This window comes from Pholcus phalangioides, unplaced genomic scaffold (genome assembly GCF_987345545.1).
Source record: "Pholcus phalangioides strain wild (caught in Gottingen) unplaced genomic scaffold, Ppha-v1.0 ptg000010l_1, whole genome shotgun sequence".
Classification (NCBI taxonomy): domain Eukaryota; kingdom Metazoa; phylum Arthropoda; class Arachnida; order Araneae; family Pholcidae; genus Pholcus; species Pholcus phalangioides.
This window is the reverse complement of record NW_028301603.1, coordinates 7,790,618-7,814,893: the sequence shown is the minus strand read 5'-3', so window position 1 is coordinate 7,814,893 and position 24,276 is coordinate 7,790,618. Positions and strand designations below refer to the sequence as shown.

Here is a 24,276-nt window from a genome sequence, read left to right as displayed (position 1 = left end):
ATAATATAAATGAATGGAAAGTTAGTTTTTTTTAGAAAAAAAGTATTTATGAATGAATATAAATGACAAACGATGCCAATTTTCAAAAGGCGAAATACTATATTACCAGTTCCAATACCACCAATCACTGACGAGTCAGTCCCCATCGCAACCATTCCAACACCAACAACAGCTGGTGAAGCTATGCTCTGAGGTGCAATACTGGGTAAGTACAAGCAGCTGAAGCCTTCAGAGCTCATGTCGAATTCTACAAAAGGTGGTGTTATGGATGTGCCATGTAGTCTACAGTCTCTTGGTGTTGTCATGGATACCAAAGTTTTTACCCTTGTTAAGGGCACAGGACCACCATCACGATGGTTTGCTGGTCTAGCCTCGTTCTTAGTCAAGGTTCCATCAACAGATGCTTCATCAAATGGTATGCAACAAAGGGGTGAAGCAAGTCTCAGAAAAGCTCTGCAAAGGAAATTTGTGCGGAAAATTAGGCTTACTCCTAAAAATCATAACTTAGATGACAGATTTAAGAAATGGTGAAACCACAGAAAAAACATAATAAAATATAAATATAATTCTGATGTGATGTTTATTTTTGCACCTACATATATTGAACCAAAAAAAAAATTATGAAATCACATTCATATTTGGCAACAGAAAGCTTCTAAGCACATTTTAAAAGAAGAGGAAAAATAAAAACATATTTACCTGAGGTCTTTTGGCTCTAGAGATTGTGCAGCAAGGCGTTCGAGAATGTATTGCAAAGGTGGATGCATTGGGTGTGATTCATTTTCGAGAGCTATTCGACAATGAGTCAGCAACTCTCCTGGAAGCCCTGATTCACACATCACTTGCTGATTTCGTTCTGATCGCACAAGTGACCTCAAAACTTCAGCTAAATACATTTGCAGCATTAAGGCCAACTGCAAGTGAAAAAAAAAAAAAATCAAGTAATGTGACAGAAGATTGAAATGAATTCAATCCCTACTTTTTCATAATTATCAACTACTTATAACTGGTAATAACATATATTTCTGATGCCATTGCAAAACTTGAACTTAACTTTTGCACAACTTGAATTTTGTTAACTTGAACTTTTGTACAGCTCAATACCTCAAGCATATAAAGGTTCTAACAATTTTTTTTCTTCACAAATGACTACATCATTTCAAATGTAGAATAAAATATTCACCTGAGGTTTTGTGTCATGGTGCACAGAAGGAAGAAGATGTAGCATTGATACAACTACACCAGGGTGCACAATTAATGGCTCAGGCACTGGTGGCGTAAAATTTACAGACATCCCAGCACGTTTGGAAGGAGACGCCTGCACAGGCTCTGATAATGACAGGGCCGAATCTGGTTCTGAACTGGCTCTCCTAAGGGCAAAGCTAGGGGGTGCCACTGATGGGGCATTTGACCTATGTTGAATTACGATGAAAAAAAAGGCATAAATTGCTGTTTTGGATTACGTTATAGAAACAGCACATGATTTTATTTTTATACACATAAAACTTTCATGACACTTAAAATTAAAACATAGTATACTCTTTACAATTAATTGGGGGAGGATTTTCATACTCAAGTAACATGTTTAAAAATGATCCAAACAAATGGAAATGAAATATGTTATTCATATTAACACAACTTAAATACAAAATGAGCTTTGATTTTTTTTATTCTATCCGAAAATACCAGAATTTAATCATTGCTCATAAAGATTTAATGCAATTAAATTTGAGAAAATTTCATCCCAATCTTTTTTTAAAATACAATATAGTGTCTATATAATGAATTTTTACCAGAAAAATGCTCACTTTTTTAAAATACTAATTTTCTCTGCATTTAAAATTACTTCTATACCACAAATTTTTATAAATTTTTCAATCGGATGATGCAATTTTGGTGCATGGAAACTACACTGTATATTCAATTGAAACATTTTTTTTAAATATATAATTCACAATTTTAAGATGATCAAAACTCTTGGTACTTTCTTACAGAAGAAGATAATTATGACTTGCGTACCTGTCAAATGCATCAGTAGCTGTGTCATACATGAGGCGAAATATCAAACAAGATGAGATCAATGAAGTAGGAACATTGTGGACATCAATCCTGAGAGGAAGGAAATAAGGTCATGAAATCTCATAAAATACTGTATACCATATAGCAAATGAAATGAATGCAAAAAAATACAATCAGAGCTATTAAACCCTATGGAATAGCAATACAAAATTAATATAAATCGTATCTATATAAATGTATGATATGATACATATATATATGAGCTGATCCAATCTCATAAAAATGTAAAGTCATGAAGTATTTACTCCTTTCTGAATATTACCATGCATTATGCAACCTATATAAATGCAGACAAGAATGTGCCAAAACTATTTTAGGATGATCTTGCACACCAAATGTCAACAGTTTAAACTAACGATAACACACAAAAAGGCAAAAGCGTAATATACAGAAATGGCAATGATATTTTGTACTTGTTTGTATATTATATACATATAACATATTTTGTACCACTAAAATTCTGTTGCTATATATTGTGTTGAAACATACTTTGTGTCCTTTGAGAGAGAGAAAATCAGATGAAATGCCTGCTCTTCAGCTATACTGATTGGAGCTGTCTTTTCACAATCTTCTAGATCAGTGTGATTGCTAAAGCATCCCAGCAACCTTACAGTATCAGTTAAGCTGGTATGACAAATCTATGGATATACAGTATAAAAAGATCATGTAACTAGATGACTAAAAAAAAAAAACATTTTAAATGCACAAGTTTAATTAAATGGAGTGGTTATAACATATGAAATAGTAAAATTAATATATAAGCAATACATAATGAAAATAAAATCTCTCTTTTGTGGTCACCGGAGGAACAAAAAAATTTGTCCATAAAAGAGGTGTTATAAATATACTTAACCATTTAAAAGGCTAAAATCAACAGGGTTAATTTGGCTATCATGTGGTGGCAATGGGTCTTTTGTATACACAATGTTTTTATTGTTTTCAGTGAGTCGGGGGTTGGTACATTTTCACTCCAGTTGCTTAGTTTATGTATCTCCACTTTAAACATAATAAATAATCTGTTATATATTATTTGACTATAAAAGAGAGGTGACCACATCTGAGGAATGGCTGTTAAGGGAGGTTTTACTGTATATTAATTGATTAGTAAAGAACAAATATGTTCTGCACAAGAAATGACTACTTTATTTCTCAAAGCCTAATTTTTGTGTGAATTTAAACAATGCAAAAAACTGCAAATGCAATGAAATGAAAAATTTTGATACTCAAGAGTAAATGTGCTCTAATGCATTTTACTAAGAAGAATTAATTCAAAATGAGAATTCACAAGTTCTTACAGTAACACTCACCTCTGATGCAAAAAATCGTGCATTTGCAGGTTCATATCTCATTGACATAGCAAGTGTGTTAAAGACAGTTCTAAGAAGAACAAGAATTTCTTTCTTCTCCACTGAAGAGAAATGAAAAGGAGAAATATATAGTATTTACACAGGATAATTTAGTTTTGATGCAGTTTTCAACATATAAAAAAAATTAAATATACTGAAACTTAAACAACAACAAAAAGAAACATGTATTTCTTATACAGTTTGTAAATTGGAGGTTCGTAAAATAGAGTGTTGACTATATTACAAAAGACAACAATCAAATTGCACAGACATGAAAATATACAATTCTGAATGGTTTTGACCCGCTGAACACAAATGTCATCATGAAAAAGTTTCATTGGATTTTGTTTTGAAGATATTACCAAGCAAAAATGTTGAAAAAGTACATTATGAGTAGTATAATTGGATAACAATGAAACTGTGTCCCACATGAAAATAGACAATTCTCAATGGCTTTGGCTTGCTGAACACCAATATCACCATGAAAAACTGTTGACTCTTGTTTTTAAGATATTATCCTGTTAACAATTAAAAAAGTACTTTAGAAGTGTTATTGTAAGGCGAGAAAGCGGTAAGGACCATAGATCAATGTTATCAGGGAAAATAGTAAACCTAGATGCTGGCTGACTACTGTTGAGCAATTGTATAAGAGATCACCATATGTCTAGTACAAGAACAATGCATAACAAAGTATGTGTCAGACGCCAATGAATAAACTATTGTGCAGCAATACATTAGTTCTGCTAGTGTTAGTATGTGTTTTTATATATATTAATGTTATGTATTGTGTGGTGATGTTTCTATATATTTGTATGTTATTATTATTTTTGTATATTTAATTTGTTTTCTATATACTCATGTTATTTTCAATTTATTGTATTGTGTTATTATATGAGTAGTAAATGTGCAATTTAAGAGGAAAGTGTAGCCAATCCAGTTTTTCTTATGGTCAACTTTCTGTTCAGCACACCGAATTGCATAAGAAATTACTATTTTTGGTTTCCAACACAAAAAAATTTATTGATCAATATTATTACTAACATTAATGAATTGTGGTCACCCTGGTTTCAGCTCCAAGTTGTTCAATACACGATATCTATTTAATTACGGATATAAATCAAAGTGATTTATTAAGCATTTTTTACTAGGCTATTACCATACCAGATTTACATATCCAGCATGACTACTACTTACCCATACATGCACCTTATTCATATTCCTTTGCAGAACTTCTAACGAATTGATACATGTTGGAATGTGCGTGTGGTGAACCTGAAGTGAAGTTTGTTTCTATGTAGTAATTATGTGAAGTGCTGCTATCTGCAAACCATCCAGCATGACTGTATGAGGCATATCATGACATTTTAAATAATATTTCTTTACCTGTATTCCATGGGGATTTTGGAGGATCTGCTAAGCAACCTTCCATGGAAACAAGAACTGACATCACATAGACAAAACCTCCAACCTTCCGAAATACTGTTCGTGTACGATGGCTTTCCCTCAATACAAACAACAGCGACTGCAAAAAAAAACCAATTTAAAAGATGTGTAAATTCCTTTTCCTGGAGGTTTTTTGTCAAAATATTTTCAATAAAACTCTTATTACACACATCATAATGTTTTTTTTTTCTCATCCTAATTATTTCATAACTGTTGAATTTATAAAAACCATACTTGAATTTGTAAACTATAAATGTACTTTGTATTTCCAACATACCACATAGCAAGGGGAAATAGTATAATATGCAAGAGTTGTATTTATTGCCAATATATAAAAAACAAAAAAAACACATAATTTTTTACATAATTATGTAACACATCGCATAAAAATAAAAATGAATTAGTGACCATGAATTAAGACAGCCAAGTACTGAAATTTGAAAAGATGAACTTTGCCTTTTGAAAAATTTTCATACAATGGAATACAATATACATTGCCATATGGAATAAAATCATTCAGCAGTGTCAGCATGCAGCAAATAATTTCAAAACCATGATCATGCCAAGATGTAATTATTTCAAAATTGCTTTGAAAAGCATAAGGTATCATTTGAACATTAATTTTCCAGCATTAAGTTTTTACTAATCAACCAACTGAATTATATTTTATTTGAATTATATTATATATATATATATATATATATATATATATATATATATAAAATTGATTTTCTGTGTGTCTGTGTGTGTATGTTCTCTATACAAATCTACAATTTTAGATCAATCGTCGCCAAATTTTGCATATATACCAAATGAGACCCAACTTGAACAATAGGCTACTTTAAAATTTCGAAATGCCCCAAATGGGTAAAAAACTGTCACGCAACAATGATTTTTCGGCCTCAACAATCACTTTCCAAACGTTTACTTACATCACTTTCCAAACGTTACTGTGGTTCCCTAGCAATGCGTTTCAGATGTGTATATGCCTTTACAATGGTTTGTCACTTTTCCAATGATGTAAGTATATGTATAATAGTTTATGCCTTTATAATGGTTTGCCACATTTTTAATCCTCCCACTAATGAGACTTTTTGAATAGATGTCATAATCATCATCAGCATCGCATTGAGGGTCAGAAAAAGGGTGATCCCCCCAGAGAAATCAGTGTTAAAATTGCAGATTTTACTGCAGAAATGCAGAAATTTGGTGGGGTTTTCTGCCACATCAATAATTTAAAAAATTCTATTGAATTATCGGTTTTTGAAATACTGTGTTCGCTTAGAGATATACGAAGCCCAGGAGATTAAATATGAAGTAATTAGCCAGACCTACTTTTGAGTTGGATATTCATGCAATAACATTGACTTCAACTTCTTATTTATATCTTCTTAAGAATGAAAATTAATGTCTCCGTATTGTGTCTTTTAATATTCAACTGCATAAATTCATATAGTTTAGGATAAAGTACATCGAAGAAATTCCACAGTTTTAATTAAGGATTTTTGGAAGCTGAACAGGCAGATGGATAACTTGAAGTTCAAAAGGGGGGGGGGAATCGAAATACTTAGCGCCCTTAAAAAAGGAAAAAATATATATTCATTTCTACGTTTCTTTAAATCTAGATTTGTTTTTTTTCATGAGTCGCCATATTAGTTAACTTAGACAGGGTTTGCATGTCCCTCAAAGAAAGAGGGAGATATCGCATGATCCAAAAAGCCTCATTGAAGAAAACCCGGGCAGCGCCGGGCATTATAGCTAGTATTTCATATTTTTTCCCCATGAATAAGACTTAACTGTTACTTTACTTTTTCACAAGTGACATTAACAACTATGATTCAGATGAGTTAACAACAGCATAAATTTGATGTGATGGTAATCTCTCAAAAACATTTTTTTCCTTTGGTCTGCAGAGTATCGTTATATCGGGAGATTTCACTGAACATTGTGAATTGCACAATAGCTTTTTATTCGAAAAAATCTATAAATCTATTGCACTGAAACTTCAGGAAAACATCTCTAAAGTTAAAATAAAATGCAACCAACTAATTTTTTTTTTAATGTCTCAAAGTGTACCTAACAAAGTTTAATTCATTTTGATGAAAATTCAAATATAGTGAGTTTTCTAACTGCATCACTTACTTTAAGAATATGAGTTTTAAGATCTAAGGCAAGCACTGGCGCAGTGTGCATGAGACCTAGCAATGTCCCCATGTCATCATCTCCACCGTTGCTCAGCACCAACTGCTGTACAATGCTTAGTGCAGAGTGACGACAGAAAGGATATGGTACCATGTTGTGAGCACACCGAGCTCCTCCACTTTCACGAAATACACCTGCAACAATAAATTCAAAGATAAGAATTTATTTCAGGTAAAAAAACTACACATTCAGTAGCAAGTCAACAAGCTTAATAAGTGTAAACACATATGCACTCATTGCCATGAAAATTTGCGCACCAAGGAAGAGAAACTGAATGCAACAAAATTCTATATATGTGAGTACAACGTTGATATAAGTAAGTGATTACATAATTAAAGCAAAAGAATCATTTGTTACAGGAAAAACTAAAAATAGAGGTTTTAGTACCCTGTTGGGCCACCTCTAGCTTAGAATACATGATGCGATATGGGTGGACATTGACATATATAGGTCCCTTATGGTGTCCTGCATCATATCATTCCACAGTTGCTATAAGCGTGTCTCTAGTTCAATCAAATTCCTAGGCTGCCCAACTTGCCATCCCAAGTGATCCCAGATGTGCTCAATTGGAGAAAAATCTGGGAATCTGGCAGGCCAAAGAAGGCTTTTAATGTGACGGCGGCATTCCTGTGACACCCTTGCTGTGTGTGGGCATTGTCCTGTTGAAAAATGCTTCCTGGGAGCCCTGCCATGAATGGCAACACATGTGGATAAAAGATGCCACGAATGTACTGCTGGGCTGTCGTGGTATAGTGGATGAATATTAGAGGTGACTAGGTGTCGTATGCAATGGCAGCACCCTATACCATCACACCAGCTGTGCGAGCGGTGTGCCACTGTATAGTAAAGGCAGGATTGAGACATTCACCACAGTCTCTACAAACGTAAACTGTTGTCATCCCTGTCCAAATTGAATCTCGATTCATTGCTGAAGACGATCTGGTTTCATGCGATAGCGGTCCTGAAAATTAATTTAAAAATAATAAGTACCTGCGTTTCCTGAATTTGAACTCAATAGTGCTGTCAATGCATCCATGACAAGGGAGCCCAGCAATCGCTGATCTTCTGGTATGGCTTTACCTGCTGGAGGAGGGAGGAAAAAAACATCAGACAGAATTTCATCAAAAAGAACAATTGTCATGAAACATGCGATTCTGAAACTTTCATTCCAACAGTAAATTAAAAAATTATACTGACCAGATTGCTCTTCATTGCCATCAGGAAATGCTTCTTTCAAGAGGGCTGCATATCTGTGCAGGCAAGTGACTAGAACTTCCAGAAGTCCAACTTCTCTGAACACGTCTTTGAACACAGCATTGGAATGTAGAATGTTGAGGAGAGATTTGAGGCAGAGGATGCTACATGTTACCGAGCTGCATGAAAAATAAAAATATGATGCATTTGCAAAAAGCAAAACTATGGTTTTTTGATAAATTATTGATACTGATATATTAGAAAATATATATATATACAGGGTGATTCGGAAAAGATGGGAAAAACTTTAAGAGGTACATGGAAGAAAATATTAAAGATCTGGTGAAACTTACTTCTGCGTTTTTAAAAGGATGCTCAAGCTGATGAGTTCTTTGCAAGGTACAAAATTCAAGTCAAAAATGACAAATTCCAATATCTTAAAAAATTTCTCCTAATAAGGAAAAAAACCATAGTTTTTATCAGACTATTGTGTAGTAAACAATACATTGACATTTCATCTAAAGAAGGGTGTAACCACTTATGAATTCAACTTCCAGTTGAGAGACCTTCATAAGAAACTGATTGACTAAGATAAAGTGACCAAGCTTTTTGGACACATGAGACACATATCTCATGAAGATGTTTACAAAAGCTTAAAACAGCTGATAAAACTATTTTGTCATTCATTTTGATATTAATATATATATTATTATTAGATATTAATGGATAATAGATAATTATCCATTTCAAACAACATACCAATATTAGCACCAAAGGCAGCTGGAATATTTAGTGTGATGAATTATAATATATATACAAATAATTTACAAATTCATGCAAAGACAATGCCTAGGAAAACATTATGATTATAAAAACACATATTTGTAATAAAAAACTAAAGAAGAGTTATAGGTTAAAGAAGGGCTACAGGCATACCTTGCTATACATGATTTTGCTACAATACCATTTGAAAAAAAATTAATTTTAGAAATTGCGACCAGTAAAATTTGGCCTGTAGTTTGATTTTAATCTTGAGAAAACAGGCCTACAAATTAGAGGTATGACATAACTAAAATGACAAAACCCACTGGAATTGTTGATGTAGGCAAGACTAATATGGGAGAACCACTCAAATCAATCTCACCAGATCTCACTAATGAGCATCTTTTGCTCACACATTGAAAATGCCATCAGAATTTTAATCAAAGAAAACAGGCAACTTAGGAGATGAGTTTGAATACTTCATTCGAAGAAAGTTTATTTTGCTGCTGGAAGTTGGGTTTATTTTTTTCTTATTCCCCTGAAAAAAAACCCTTATCTTCCCTTCCCCCCCCCCCCCCCCAATCGTATCCATGTTAGATTTGAATCACTTTATGTAATTTCACATCTTGCGTGATTATTTTGAAGAACCATTTAATTGCGAAAAGTTAGGGATGCTTGTAATGAAAAAACTAATTCATTTGGTTGTTTTATGCAACAAACTGCATTATCAAGCACATATTATAATTAGAATCTTGCATTGTTGATAATTTAGCTGTTAATGAATAAATAATTACAAGGGAATATTTATGAAATCAAATGAAATGATATCTTACGTAAAAACAAATAATAACCATCATATACAAACCTGGATTTCAGGAGGTTTGGCATGAATGATCTCAGAAAACTGAGACAATGTGTGCTGGCTTTCGAGTATGAAGTAATTTGCTTTGTCTGAATGATACACTGTACTCACAGCATCCAATAGTAGACCACATAAATATGAAGTCTGGGCCTAAGAAAATATGATGTGAAATACACAACTGCGAGTGATATGACATGACAAATTATAAATTATAGAAATGAAATAAATACTTTCAATCTTTACACTACAAAAACTGAGCACTGAAAACTTAGTTCAACTAAGTTACAGAAAGCAGGAAAAGTTTGCTCATCCAAAGACAAGTTTTCATTCCAATAAAACTATTTCAGTTGACTACTACTACTAAACCACACATGCACCTCATCCATATTTCAGTTGACTATACAAGTCAAATATTATGATCCGATGATCTGACAATAGTAGACCCATGAAATCAGTGTATTCCAATTTGTCTGAGTCTCTAGAACCCATCTTTAGAATACGTTTCGGGTCATGAATAAAAGTGGCCAGTGGAATGAGTGAAACGTTTGTCTTTTCTCAAAATTTCAGGTCTTCTGAGACTTCACTATAGACATTATATGTAGTAGGATGTCTATTGTCATCCTAAGGTTATGAAAGTAATGGCCCCCATTAGCACTGTAAAGAATAGTAACATAAATGATGCCCCAGCATGGCTGAATACACATGGGTAAAGGCAGGGCCATAACTACGCTAGGGTAACCAGGACATCGCCCCTGGACTGAATCGGGGGCCAACAAAAGTTTACATTTGTTTCGCATAATAATAACCCTTTCAAGAGGGGCCCCAAGGAAAAGTCTGCCCAGGGGCCCTGAGAGGGCACACTCTATGACCCTGAATAAAGGGCTGATATCTCGGAAGGGACAGAGCCCGGACCTTGTCTTTTTGGATGATGTGATTTTGGTGTGATGTGACACAGAAATACATATCAACTTTAAGTAAAAAGGAAGTGGTTGAGAAACTTCACATGGAATGATTGCAAAAAAAATTGCTACCGTAGGGAGTCCCCCATCGAAGGGGTTAGCGCACCAACCTCTCGATGAGTATAAAAAAACAAGCCTGCCGTTTGGAATCAGCAATAAATTGTAGGTCCCGGTCTAATTAGCCTTTTTGTGCAGAAAATGACCGTGGTGCGACAAGAATGATCAAATGATCAAACTTCACATGGATGAAATTTATGTTTCAGAACTAATTGAAAAATAATAATTGTATTAGGTGTCCTGTTAGAATCATTTATTTAAAATTTAAACCAGAAAATATCCATAAAAATTCTATATGGGATTAATATTCTGATCCATCAAATTGAAGAAAATGTATGATGAATAAACAAGCACTAATCATGATGAAAAAAAAATCCATATTTACAGTCTTAAAAAAATTAAAAATCATCAAATTCATTTTCTTATAGACTACACGTAAAAAAAAGACATCTTGGAAAAAAATAATTACCTTCATGAACACAGATTGAAGTACTTGGAATGCTTGAAGGTTACGTACACTTGCACCTGGAAACATAAATTTATTTAATTTTGTACATTTGGTAAAAGATATGATACTGATGTAACAATGATAATTGTTAATGTCTCGTACAACTATTGATGTTTATAGTGAAGGCCAAGGTGGGAGGGGTCAGAATGAAGTTTTGCCCGCACAAACGAAAATCTTGGTTACAGCGCTTACCCCACAGTATCTACTTAGAGAGGTTCTACTGTACACAAATTTCATATTCAAATCATTATTGACGTGAGCAAATAGAATACTGAAATGCTGATTTTTTGTCTGTGGAAAATATTATGTACTTGGGAATAAGATTTTTCTGGTTGTTATGCTGATTCAAACCTTTGGTAAGAAAAGTTGGTTGTCTCCTCTGGAATTCAAACCTAACCTTTTGCATACTGGGCAAGTGTGCCAGTATGCAAAAGGCAAAGTAAGCACCTATTACCTGACTTTTTTCCCCAAAGGTTTGAATCCGAATAACAACCAGAAAAATCTACTCCCAAGTATATTTCCGGTAGACAAAACATAATTCCTTTGTATAGTCATCACCTGGGGAGGGGTAATTGCTGTAATTAAGAGAGGCTGCAATGTCTTTACTTAGCACATCATGCTAGTAATGCATACTATATAGAAAGGAAAGTTGTGTATCTGTAAGAGGAAGTTAGTGCTCTTATCCAGTATGCAAGAGGACCTGGGCTTGATTTCTGGAGGAGAAACTGACTTGTCTTTCCAAAGGTTTGAGTCAGCATAGCAACCAGAAAAATTGATTCCCAAACAGAATACTGACGTCAGGTTAAAATCAAAGTTTCAAACAATGGTATATTAGTGTTCATCCGAATAAGAATAAAACATCCATCTTCACAAGAATGAATGAAACATGAATTCTCATATTTATATCATAATAGTAGCAAAAAAAACTTAGATGAAGACCTTTAAGTAATGATAGCAATATTAAAGAAATGACCTGACTTTACATTCAAAAAATTGGTTCAACTAAAATACTGAATTTTACCAGAGAGGTGTGGTATTTGGAATCCGGGCAGCTGGAACAGAGATCCACTGCTCGCTTGACTAGGTTTCAGTGGGATAAACCCACAGGAAGTGAGAGATGCTATTAATAGCACAAGATTTCGCAATGCCTCACATGCTTCTTCAGAATCATTCTGTTCCAACCTGCCCAAGAATGAGAAATATAAGTATTCCTGTACAAGTAGGTGCAAGAAGAATGATTCATCCCACATTCGAATATCAGACAGTCACAACAACTGAGAATTCATAAAATTTTGTTTCGCTCACCTCAAAAGAAACTCAGACAGAAAAATATACCCTTGGGATGTACGGAAATCATCCAGAATGAGTTGCGACACTTCACTGGAATCTTTAAGAAAACAGAAAACTGTAACAAACATCTCTACGATTTCTATAGGAGAGAGCTCTTGAACCCTTTGCATATTTTCTAGGCACAGCGAAATGCATCCTTTATCTGTGTATAATAATTAAAAAAAAACAGTACATGAGTTTATGAAATCAATAGTCAGTGGAATAGACTTGAACTAGAAAATTACAATACACTTGAATCATAAATACGATAAGGCAGTGGTTACCAATCAGTGATATGCAAACCCCACAGGGCTGTTCATGGGTACAAGAAAATATGTAATAGTGGAAAAAAATATAAAAATTATAGCGTATTAGATATCATACAATGTATACGGGCAGGTTAGCAAGTCACACATGCATTTGCAAGAGCTATGAAGAGCATGGAAGGTTGGGAACCACTGCAATATGGTATTATAAGTATATATAATGGGTATAAAGTACATAGGGTGACGCTCAATCTGCGTTAACCAAATTTCCTCATAATCCTCTCCAGCTTAATATTGCCACATTATTTATTTAAAAGCTGGATTTGCAGAGGAGTTTTATGGATACTGGTACAATATGTTGATTCAAAAATTTATTACCAGATGTAACATTTCAATAAGTTTGGAATAAAATTTACTGAAATTTTAGTGTTGCCAAGTTCCGTGAGAATATAACATGCTATCGATAAATAGCTTGTATTCAGTAATGACTTACTGTGTATATAGCTGACCACCGAATGAGTAAGACCATGCCTTGATAGTGTCATGAGAACTTCTGCGGCACTTTTCCTCCAAACCATATTGTGACCAGGACACCAGTTTGTTATGGCACTAAACAGAAGGGACAGATCGTCCTTCCTACTCAGCTCTTCAGCTGGTCCAGGATGACTGCATAACCTCACTAGAACCTATATTGCGGCAAAAGTGAAATGTTTCAAAATAAAAACTTTGTGTAAAAACTAAAACAAATAAAAACAATGCTTCAATTTATTTCAAATAAAATTTTGTGGCAATTTTTTAGACCAGCGGGTTACTTTTGGCCTTCCTGAGCTCATTGGTAGCATGTGTGTTTTACAGTTTAGTAGCCCGCTGGCCTCATTAAAATGCCAAATATTGCTCACACTACGTCTTCAATTGAAGGTGCCTGTTTAGACAACTGCATCATTATAATGTGGTATCTAGTAATCATAACGAAGCATTTCGAGTATTAATTTAACAAATTACAAATTTTCTTAACTTTATTTCACTCACTAGATACACTGTGTCAAAAGTTGGCATATTCTGAGCTGTTTACAGTCTCGATTATCAAAAAGTTACAAAGCTTAAAATACTTCTTAATGAAAAGATCAGGAGAATTTTCAAAACCCCTTTCAAAAACAGAAAATTTTGGTATAGCTTTTTTGTAGAATCACATGTCCATGAAACTTTTGCCAGAAAAATATATTCTCATAAACTCAATGTCTTGCTCTTCAGTGAAGAAATGAGAAAAGAAATGGTTTTGCTAGAGATAACTGGATATCACATCTTACTGCATATTCAGGAAGCCACTCAACCAGGTCATCAACTTTATAAAATTGATGCACACAGTTGAGCAAGAACTTGCTAAAAGAAGAAAAACGACTGGAGACAGTATGAGAGTATTCCTTCCCTCTCCTCCTTCTTGCCACATCACGTTAATTTAAAAGAATATGTAATTTTGAAATTGTTAAATTGATGGATGGGTGCAGAAATAAACAGGGCCAGTTGTAACCGAACCTAGAATTCGTGTATTTATCTGAATGTTGAGTGTTTAATTTTAATTGATTTGCCGTTGTTGTATCAGTACAAATGTATAAGTACACAATTCACCTGTACAAAGACTTTCTGAAGCAGGATCCTCCTTTCCCTTGGAGAAAACACACATTCTGAGCTCATATCATCTGGGTTTTCAAGGGCTGGTAGATCGAAGAACAGATATAAACATTTGACGAGAGTTGAGGGTAGCGATGCTGCTGTCATGATATCGATGAGTGGTGCATCTCCAGCAGCGAGAAGATTGACCGCTGTCAACAGCATCCAACCACTGCTGCCTTCTTCAGTACTGGAAATTTCGAGAAACTTGGCTATGGCACAACTTGCAGCTTCTGAGAAAGCAAAACGGTAACACTCACAAGTCAAATTCGCATGAACACACAAATAAAACAATTCCTCTTTCAACAATGCGAACATGCAAAATGCCTCGTAGAATACACGTCAAAATAATTCATTTAAATCAATTTATTTCCTTTCCGACACATAAAAGATCAATTAAGAATTTTGAGAATTGTCCAACGCCCAATTTCTCATGTACGGAACATACATTTACCATGGTCACAAATATAGACACAATTAACAAGCTGAAAGAGTAAAAATAATTATAATAGCCATAGAATGCAAACCTGTGCTTTGATTGGATGCTCTTCTACGAATTTCACTAACCATCAGGCGAGACACCATCTGACAAAATGTGAGAATGTCAGCAAATTTTTCCATCAGGTCTGAGGATGGGCAGTTTCCGAAGACCTTTTGTGTTAAAGGAAAGTTGATTGAATTTTAAAAAACGAAATCATCTACGATAAAACAGATATTTCAGCAGAATAACTAAAAAATACAATTCATTGTAATTTTTCCACTATATGATTGAAAATATATAAATATATTGTGATGACAACAGCATAGTTAAATAAGTCGATTAAATCTAAGTGCCAGTTAATTTTAGTGTTAAATACAATGTACACTTGAAGTAGATATTTTTCGATATTATGTCGAGATAAAATCGGAAAAAAATGTCATCTAGTCTCTGCTGGAAATCGAACGAAGGTCTTCTTGCATACTGGGCAAGTGAGCTGCCATCACCACTGAGACAAGAGCCCTTCTTCCTTACTTCAAGTAATATAGCATGAAACGCTGCCATTTATTTTGCTGCAAGGTTTTAATTGCATTAAGGGTTTTTGTATACGTCACTGTAAGTTACCAAGCAAAGACACATTGACAATGAACTAAACAATTTATTAGGTTTCCTAACAATCAAATTCTGAAAAGAAAAGTTTATAACTTTTTCATGAGTCAGGGAATTCGAAGGGGTTGAGGCAAGTCCACAAGAAATCAGTCCTTTGGACCACAAGGGGTCGTACGTCAATTCAACGAGTCGGGAATGAAGAGTTGTCGGTGGTGATGAGTCCATAGGAACCAGTCGGCAACGATTCATTTGGAGGCTCTTGATAGTAGTCCATCTGATGAGGATGAAGCAAAGGTGTTCAAGAATGGCAGATTAGTCCAGTGTAGCAGGTCGACATGAGTCTGGCAAATCAGCATAGGAGAGGAGACAGACTTATGAGGAAACAGTCCTCAGAGAAAAGAGAGAGAGGTTTGTTTCATGCATTTTTAGAGACCTCAGCAATGACTTGGCACATCACTTTCAGGGATGAAGAACTACAAGCACACCAGCAGTGCTCACGTTCACAGTCAAATCACAAAAGCAGCCAAGCAAGAAGGAACTATGTCTCACACAAGTTGAAGCGTTCAAAGTACCATGTCTTGTCTTGTACTCGCCATTCATGGTTCTAGTCCCCAAAGCAGAACATTTTGCATTGTTCTGCAATGAGCTCTCAGCTAACTGAGAATGTTCGGTGTTAAAAATTCTCATGACAGTGTCTTCAACAAATTTTCTTGAAATTCTTTTACATTGTTCTGTGACGTATGTCCCGGTTTTCAGTATATTCTGCTTGGAGGGGGGGGGGGGAAGTTCTAGTCATCCATTATCCCATCTTCTGTTGCTGATTGACATCCCGGCTCTGCCAGGTCTACAGGTTCATGGTCTCACAATGGTGAACCTGGGTCTCGTTGCTGAATCATGACCTCGCTCACTCTACATCAAAGTCGATGACGTCATTGGCTAAGAGATCTGAGTATTGTCCTTGTACACAACCATTTATCCCATGTAATATTGACTCAATGGACTTGCAAGTAGACTTCGTCGTTGACATGAATGTATATATTGCATTCATATCAATATTAATAATGAGACGTTTTCATATTCATATTCAAGGATGTAACTAGGCAGGTGCAACAGGTCCACTTGAAAGGGGGCCTAAATTCAAGTTCTTGCACAGGGCACAGGAATGGCTAGCTATGGCCCTGTTCATGTTAATTATTTAATCATAACCGAATAATCATGTTAAAAATGTTAATAAATTAGTTATGTTGAATTCAAAATCTCCATGGAATTTGCTTGCCTCCCTCTCTCTCATTGTGTACCTTTGCACCAATTCTTCGAATTGGGACCAAGGTTGTATGCAGAGTTGTTGCATGGGCTGAGAGAAAAAAAAGCTGCCTATTCCTCTCTGCCGTCCCACCTGGGGGCCATTTGCTGGGGTTAAGGGAGGCTTTTTTTTTTTTTTTTTTTTTCAAACCGAGCACAACTCAGGTCTATCGCCATAGGCAATTTACTACCTAGTGAGTTGTGCCGGAAGTTAAGTGTGTGTACCTAACAGTTTGAGTGCGTGTCTAGTGTTGTGTATGATTTTTCAGTGCTGCCATCATATCTCAGAAGTGAAGTGAGTGATGTGTAGTGACTGAATATTTGTACCGTTTGTAGGACTGTTGTTCTCTGTGGCGAGACTTTTTAACGGGGAGATCGGCTCACATTTGCGCCTCGAAGTTGGGAACCACAGAAAACCAACTTCAGCCGACCACCACTGTGGCGACGGTGGGGCTCAAACCCGGGTCCCCGCGATGCGAGTCCGCCACTATGACCACTCGACCACCACAGCGGCGGTTATGAGGCTACTGTCTCTACACTTCAGTGCCTCACACCCCAGTACATGAATTAAGGACAACTGGGTCAGGTCTCCAGTGATGTATATAGTAATGGCCCACTTGCTTGGTTTGCAAGATGGCCTTAGTTTGATTCCTGGAAGAGATTAGATGACTTTTCTTTCTGAGTTCACCTTACCCAGAAAAGGATTATTTATTTGATGTATTGGGCAGAGGAAAAAGCCACCCATCTCCCACAATGTACAATTGTCAATGCATTTAATATAAATGTCTGATTACATCATATATATTGCAGTACCCCCATATTGGTAGAGGTGGCAGGAGTCCAACCTGGGGGGGGGGGAAAGGACCATTCTCATCTTATTTTCTTGTTTTTTGCAGTACAAATTTACTATAGGAGGCCCCCCCCCCCAAGCCAAATATTATTTAGGAGCCCTGGTGCTGAGGATGGAGGGCATGCCCATCATTATGTTGCATATGTTGGAAGATAGGGGAAGAAGTTGGATATAACACACCAGGGGTCTGTCCAGCCGAAATTTACGTCCTTTTTTCAGAGCCTTCATAAAATTTCAGATCTGCAAATAAAACAGAATCTTCACAAAATAAAAATTAATGTAACTATGGATATGAAATTCTGTTCAAAATTAACTAGATTGTTCAGATTTTTACAAAAAACTTACTCCTCACAAAATTAACGATCATTTTCACAAAAACAGACCCCCCCCCAAAAAAAAAGGCTGGTCAGACCCGTGCACGAAATGACTTCTAATGTCAGATCTAACTTCAAATGACAGCTGAATATTTGAAAAGTAAATCTGATAACTGGCCCAAATATCCAAAATATATGTTATAACAAGATGCTGTGAAATGAAGAGCTACTATATATTTATCATAAGTGTAGTGTTGTCAAGTGTTTACCTTGCAGAACAATGGCAACATATTGTACAGACGTTGCTCCTGGTCACTCTGAGCCAGAGGGTGCGATGGATGTGCCAACTCACTGAAAAGCTTGTGTAAGTGCATCAGACCCAGGGCTGTGTGCTGAGATGTCAGCGGTGGATCTTCACCCATTGCCGCGCCTCGTGAATGTCCAACAAGCAATTTCCTCATGATGTTCATGGTTGAGTGGTTACAGGTAATCTTCAATATTAAAAGGAGAAAAAATTATTCGCCATAAAAGTAAAAAGCACTGGGTCACAGTTTATAAAAAAATGTACTTATGAACTAAAGAGCATAATATTAATAAAAAATTTTTTAACATAGCAATAACATAGTAAAAACCCCCTCTTAACATTCACTTCTGTTTTATAGCCGAATAAAAATATCCTAGCAAACGTTTATTTAAATAATAAATTTAGAAACCCTATTTAACGGTCACACATGAATCCTATTTCCATCATTTTTTCCACTGGACTAAAGACCCTGTACGGACACCAATAGTTGTAATTTTGGTTTGAGTTATGCTCACTAGATGGCAGAAAAGTTTTAAATATTTGATCAACTTTTTTTTTATATTTGATTACTTTTTAATGAAATTTTCGCTTGAAGTTTGTTAATGTTTGGCACCTTCTGATGTCTGTTTCGAACATGAAAATCATTTGTTGCTGGTCATGCTCCTATATTTTACATTATTTCCCGCTGTTTAATATGGCAAGCTCTAGTATAGGCCTAATTGTCGCTCTCTATCACCAAGAGAGAAACTGATGTCTCAAATACAGTGAAAAAAAAAGTCTCAAATACAGTGGAGTTTGTGCTCTTGCAAACAGGAAAATGCATTGATTAAATACATTTTTCTGTTAACACAAACATTGTATTTACTCTCGTAGCTTAACAGTAGAACAGCTGGATTTTACACTAACCTAAAACTGCTGTTAGGGGTCAACCTGACCCCCATGAGTACTATTAAAAATTACTGTTGTTTGATTGATGAATGATGTTGAAATGACAATATACAGTAAAACCTCATTATAGTGTCTTAACCTCTTTTAACATCCCCCCCCCCAACTATAACATCAGTTTTTAGAAAGTTCTGTTAGCATAAGTGGAAAAAAGTTTTACTCGTTATTAAATTACCCCCACTTATGAAGTCATTTTTACTTGATGTCTAGAGGTGACGTTATACAGAGGTCTGACTGTATAATATTCAACCTGTTTCACAATGTGCTTTTGCATGAGTACAAATCATAATGGAGCAAAAAAAAAGTGATATGACTCAACACATATTATAAATTAGTACATGTCTCAAAGCTAAATTATACTCGTGAACATGAACTATGAATGAACCCACAAGATGTTCAAAAGTTCGTTAGACATCAGCATAAGTTGAACAATATGCACGTTTGACCGTGACACATTTTTCACAAAAGGGTTTCCAGCATCCTTCGCAGCTGTCAGAAGCCTTATTTGGTCTCTTGCATAATTGAAAGGTGAATTTTTTGTGCTTTTGTTGCGCAAAGCACCAACACAAGAAATCCTCAGCGTGAATCTGTGGAGCCTGAGGATTCCTTGAAATTTATGCAAACATTGAGTGTGACAATGCCAAGGGCGTTGTAAAATACATGAACAGGTCACCCGTGAGTTCCCCATCTTGTAGCGTATTTCCTCAACATCTTGTCTGCTACATCTATACCACATTTAGTGATATTGTAATAAAAGGCAGTGTTCAGTTTTTTTTTTGCACTGTCATCTGCAGACACATTCGTGTGCAAGTTGCTAACAATTACAACATTCTCTTTGCTCTCGCACCTATACATGCTGTTTACATTTCTCAGTGCAATAGGACAATATTGTGGCTTTGAAGTGTCCCGTGCAATTGTGATTTTCTTCACAAAAAGTTCCACAGAAGTGAAATAGTTGTCAGTTGTGACGATGCACCTGGACTTTAGATTGTGCATTGATTAATTTCTCTTTATCTTTGCTAAAATACGGATAGTCATTCAAGACATATTTGTGGATATCACAACAGTTGCTAATCAGAACTTGATGTCAAACTTGTCCTGCTTATTTGCCATGTATTGGATAAATTAGCATAGTTATTCACATGGCAACAACTGCTCATCAACAGATATTTTTGGTCAAGGTCATTTCAGTTATTGTTACTACTATATAGTACAACTAAAACAGGAACATCCCTCTGATATGGTCACCCTTCTTTTATGGACAATTTTCTTTCTTTTTAAGTGAGCACCCCCCCCCCCCTCCAAGGGTAGGACTGGCTGGGAACAGGTAAATGTCACTTTTTTTTTTTGTTACACTATAAATTCACTTTTGAAGCCCTACCAAGGATATCAATATTGGGACCGCCACCAGGATGGGAAAGGTCGTGATGAACATTGGATTACTCACGAGAAAATAAAAAAAAAAGTAATTCTTACATGAAATGTGCGCACTTTAATTTTTTTTCCTCGTATGGAGGCACATTGTCTTTTATTTCACCTGCATAGACCTGTTTTCCTGCACACAGAATTTTGATATCTGTGTGGAATGACAAAATAACATGCTACCTTATTATACAGTATGGGTAAATTTTTTTTGTGTAGCAAAAAACCTCTCACAATCATTCATATCATCACAATCATCCATATTTTGTAAACTTATTCACTATAAAAAAAATGTTGCTGTCCAAACTGACTGATAAATGGGTAAAAATGAAATTTCATCAGCATAAATACGCCTTTTAAACAGGGCCGCCATTTCAACTTTTTCCGGGGGGAGGGGGGGCAAAGCACATGTACTCAATGTATGTATATATCTTTATATATACAATTTTTAGTGTATTTTCAAAAGCCAGGGGAGGGGGCGACAGACCTGCTTTAAGAAAATAATTATTCCCAGTACAGTATTTCATCCCTCTTGGGACAGAGCGTGGATCATGTCTGGTCTTACAGTATTATATTAAATGTAAGGAAACATCACTGAACTAGAAATTGCTGCCACCTATTGAATAAAAAAACACACAACTGTCACAATTCTGCGAGTGAAGTTAGTCAAAGGATTTTCATTGATATGCCACAGAAAAAAACGCAATATGATATGACATTAATGAATATTTTATAAGCAATAATATTTGTTAAACTATTAATTTTGCTTCAAAATTTTAACAGTTGGTGTTTGGGTGCAGTAAAGTCACATTAGTAAAAATTTGCAAAGTCCACATCCTCCTTGGTTTTGTAATTAAAAAACAGTTTGATTCTGCCCTGGATCCTTTTTGATCTCAATTACTAAGTGTCAAGGAAGACTTGAAACATTTTTACTGATGCTATTTTACTACACGCAAACAGCAACTGTTAAAATTTTGAAGCAAAAATAATAGTTTAACAAATATTATTGCTTATAAAATATTTAGTAATGTCATATCATTGTTTTTTTTTCATGTGGCACATTAATAAAAAAAACTAGTCATCAATTTCAATCGAAAAATTATAACAGTTGTACTTTTTATTTGATAGGTGGCAGCAAAGATTCCGGTTGAATGAAATCGCATTTAATATAACATACTGTGGTGTATAGCTATTTCCAATATTTTCTAGAAAGCATATTTTTGCTGATTAATGAGTCCATTTTTGGGTTTTGGACTGCAACATTTAAGAAAGAAAGGCAACCTTTTTTTTAATGGTGAATAAGTTTACAAAATATGGACATGTTTTTACCACACATTCACCATATGTAAAAGTGTTTCAACATTTTGTCTACCACTCATTCACATACAATGAGAGATATTATATGTGATATGTTGTCAGAGCTCTTGATAAATCTCAGCTGCCAGGTTACCATGGCAACTACAAAATCAGTATTGGCACACCCTACTTATACAGTCGAATCCCATTTTAACGAATACCGTTATAGCAAAAATCTTGTTTTAACGAACACTTTTCTAATCCCCAAATACACCTGCATAGGAACAACACTAGGTAATCTGGAATTCCTTTATAACGAAATTTCGTTTTAACGAAGTGATTCCTCCAGTCTCTTGGCGTTCGCTACAACGGGATTCGACTGTATATAGTAGGGTCTTTATAAGTTAGCTATTAAGAAATAGATTCCAATACAATAGAGGCTCTCTGAAAGCAACACATGTATTGAATATTTACTCCATATCTGTCATATGTGAAAGTGTTAGTGTTTCCACATTTTTTATCACACATCCACATATCATGGGAGTTTCCAGTAACTCTGCCGATAAATGCAGGGCTTGACAAATCACAAAAAAGATCTAGGCACCACAACAATTTTTTAGGCACTAAACATTTTCCCCCCAGAGAAAAGCAGGTCAGAAATAGCATTTCTTATGACATAGTTACAGTCTTTGTTACTATTACTAAACCAGACAAGCACCCAGTTTTCATTATTGATAGATACGGCGATATAAATTCCAAGAATTTTGTATTGCCCTCTGATTCTAATTTAGTAACCACACATAGAAAATACTAAGCAACGATATTAATTTTCTAGTTGCCATGGCGACCCGGAATTTTTGCAGCCCTGTATAAATGATTTAAGAAAATTGATTCGAATGCAATAGAGGCTCTTGCAAAGCAGTGCGCGTGCCAAGTTTCCAACACATATATATATATATTCTTCATTTATCGCAAAGTTGTAATACCTCTCATTTAAATTCCCAATCTACAAAACAGTGGGTACCACTGTTTGGCGACTTTCCATATCGCCAAACCCAATTTTGCATTACATATTTGGGCTTTCTTAAGCATCTTTGTTATAGATAACTGTTTCAGCGCCCGAGCGGCATGGTGGTAAGATGCTCGTTTACCACTGTGAAAGTTGTGGTCAGGTCCCAGGTTTTAACCTGATGAAAGAATATAAATAACAAGATATTTTCCCTAATGAGCTTGAAGCAACCATGGCACCTTCATTTCCAACCAAACTTGTTAACATCAGTAAATTGCATTACAGCGATAGGGCGGGAGTTAATGTGTTGTGAAGTAGTGTATTTGTTCAGTAAAAAAAACTTGGCAACAAAAATATACACAGTGTATGGAGAAACTAACCAACTCCCCTCACATACATATTTAAAAACCAAGTTTAAATGCAACAGAGGCCCTTCTAAAGCAATACATATGATCGAGTTTTTATCACAAATAAAGGCACTAGTCAAAGACAGTACATACACATCTACAAGCATAACTGCTTTTTCTTTACTAACCAAATAAAATATGTAATTATTTGAAGATGCGACTCGTGTTAGAGGTGGAAGCAGTGTTAGATATCCTCGGGAAAAAGTTCATCATTGTATCGTCATTTCATGGCGAAATCTGTTTTAAATGGTATCGAGATGAATCGGGATGATGATGCCAAGGAGAGAGAGGAGTCCGCCCCGAAAGGCGGGGGACCAACATTATATTATACGAAATGAGTGACCTCGAATGTTTCAAATCCCGGGGAATATTTGTTTGTAAACAAACACGATCCAAACAAAATTAAAAGCGTATTTCACGAATCAACCAGAAAAAAGTCCCTTTTTTTTCCAACATCAAACACGCAAACTGATGGACAGGGACCTGTTTGTGAATAAACTTCTGACAAGGAATCGTTATCCACAAAATGTGCTTTATTCCGCCTCACCTGAAAAAAAAATGGTTTGTTTTTTTGTTTTTTTTAGTTTTATTCATTAATTATTATTTTAAGAAATGGATCATTCAATAGAAATCCAACCAGCAGTTATGAATGGGGAAGTCATTAA

General features: G+C 35.2%; 1 protein-coding gene across 1 annotated transcript in view; it reads right to left on the bottom strand.

Moving 5' to 3' along the window:
• Window positions 1–24,087, bottom strand: part of bchs (WD repeat and FYVE domain containing 3 bchs) — an 80,326-nt gene extending 56,239 nt beyond the window's left edge. The window contains exons 1-20 of the mRNA XM_089237499.1: window positions 23,740–24,087; window positions 18,498–18,719; window positions 15,203–15,326; window positions 14,634–14,908; window positions 13,501–13,693; window positions 12,718–12,904; window positions 12,434–12,594; window positions 11,374–11,429; window positions 9,892–10,038; window positions 8,618–8,715; window positions 8,268–8,443; window positions 8,061–8,153; window positions 7,011–7,204; window positions 4,809–4,947; window positions 3,387–3,487; window positions 2,569–2,717; window positions 2,020–2,109; window positions 1,184–1,412; window positions 700–914; window positions 107–453 (exon numbers count right to left, since the gene is read on the bottom strand). Of these exons, the coding sequence (XP_089093625.1) occupies window positions 107–453; window positions 700–914; window positions 1,184–1,412; window positions 2,020–2,109; window positions 2,569–2,717; window positions 3,387–3,487; window positions 4,809–4,947; window positions 7,011–7,204; window positions 8,061–8,153; window positions 8,268–8,443; window positions 8,618–8,715; window positions 9,892–10,038; window positions 11,374–11,429; window positions 12,434–12,594; window positions 12,718–12,904; window positions 13,501–13,693; window positions 14,634–14,908; window positions 15,203–15,326; window positions 18,498–18,698 (3,175 nt within the window). The 5' untranslated portion in view covers window positions 18,699–18,719; window positions 23,740–24,087. The remainder of the gene's footprint in view (window positions 1–106; window positions 454–699; window positions 915–1,183; window positions 1,413–2,019; window positions 2,110–2,568; window positions 2,718–3,386; window positions 3,488–4,808; window positions 4,948–7,010; window positions 7,205–8,060; window positions 8,154–8,267; window positions 8,444–8,617; window positions 8,716–9,891; window positions 10,039–11,373; window positions 11,430–12,433; window positions 12,595–12,717; window positions 12,905–13,500; window positions 13,694–14,633; window positions 14,909–15,202; window positions 15,327–18,497; window positions 18,720–23,739) is intronic.
• Window positions 24,088–24,276: the final 189 nt, after the last annotated feature.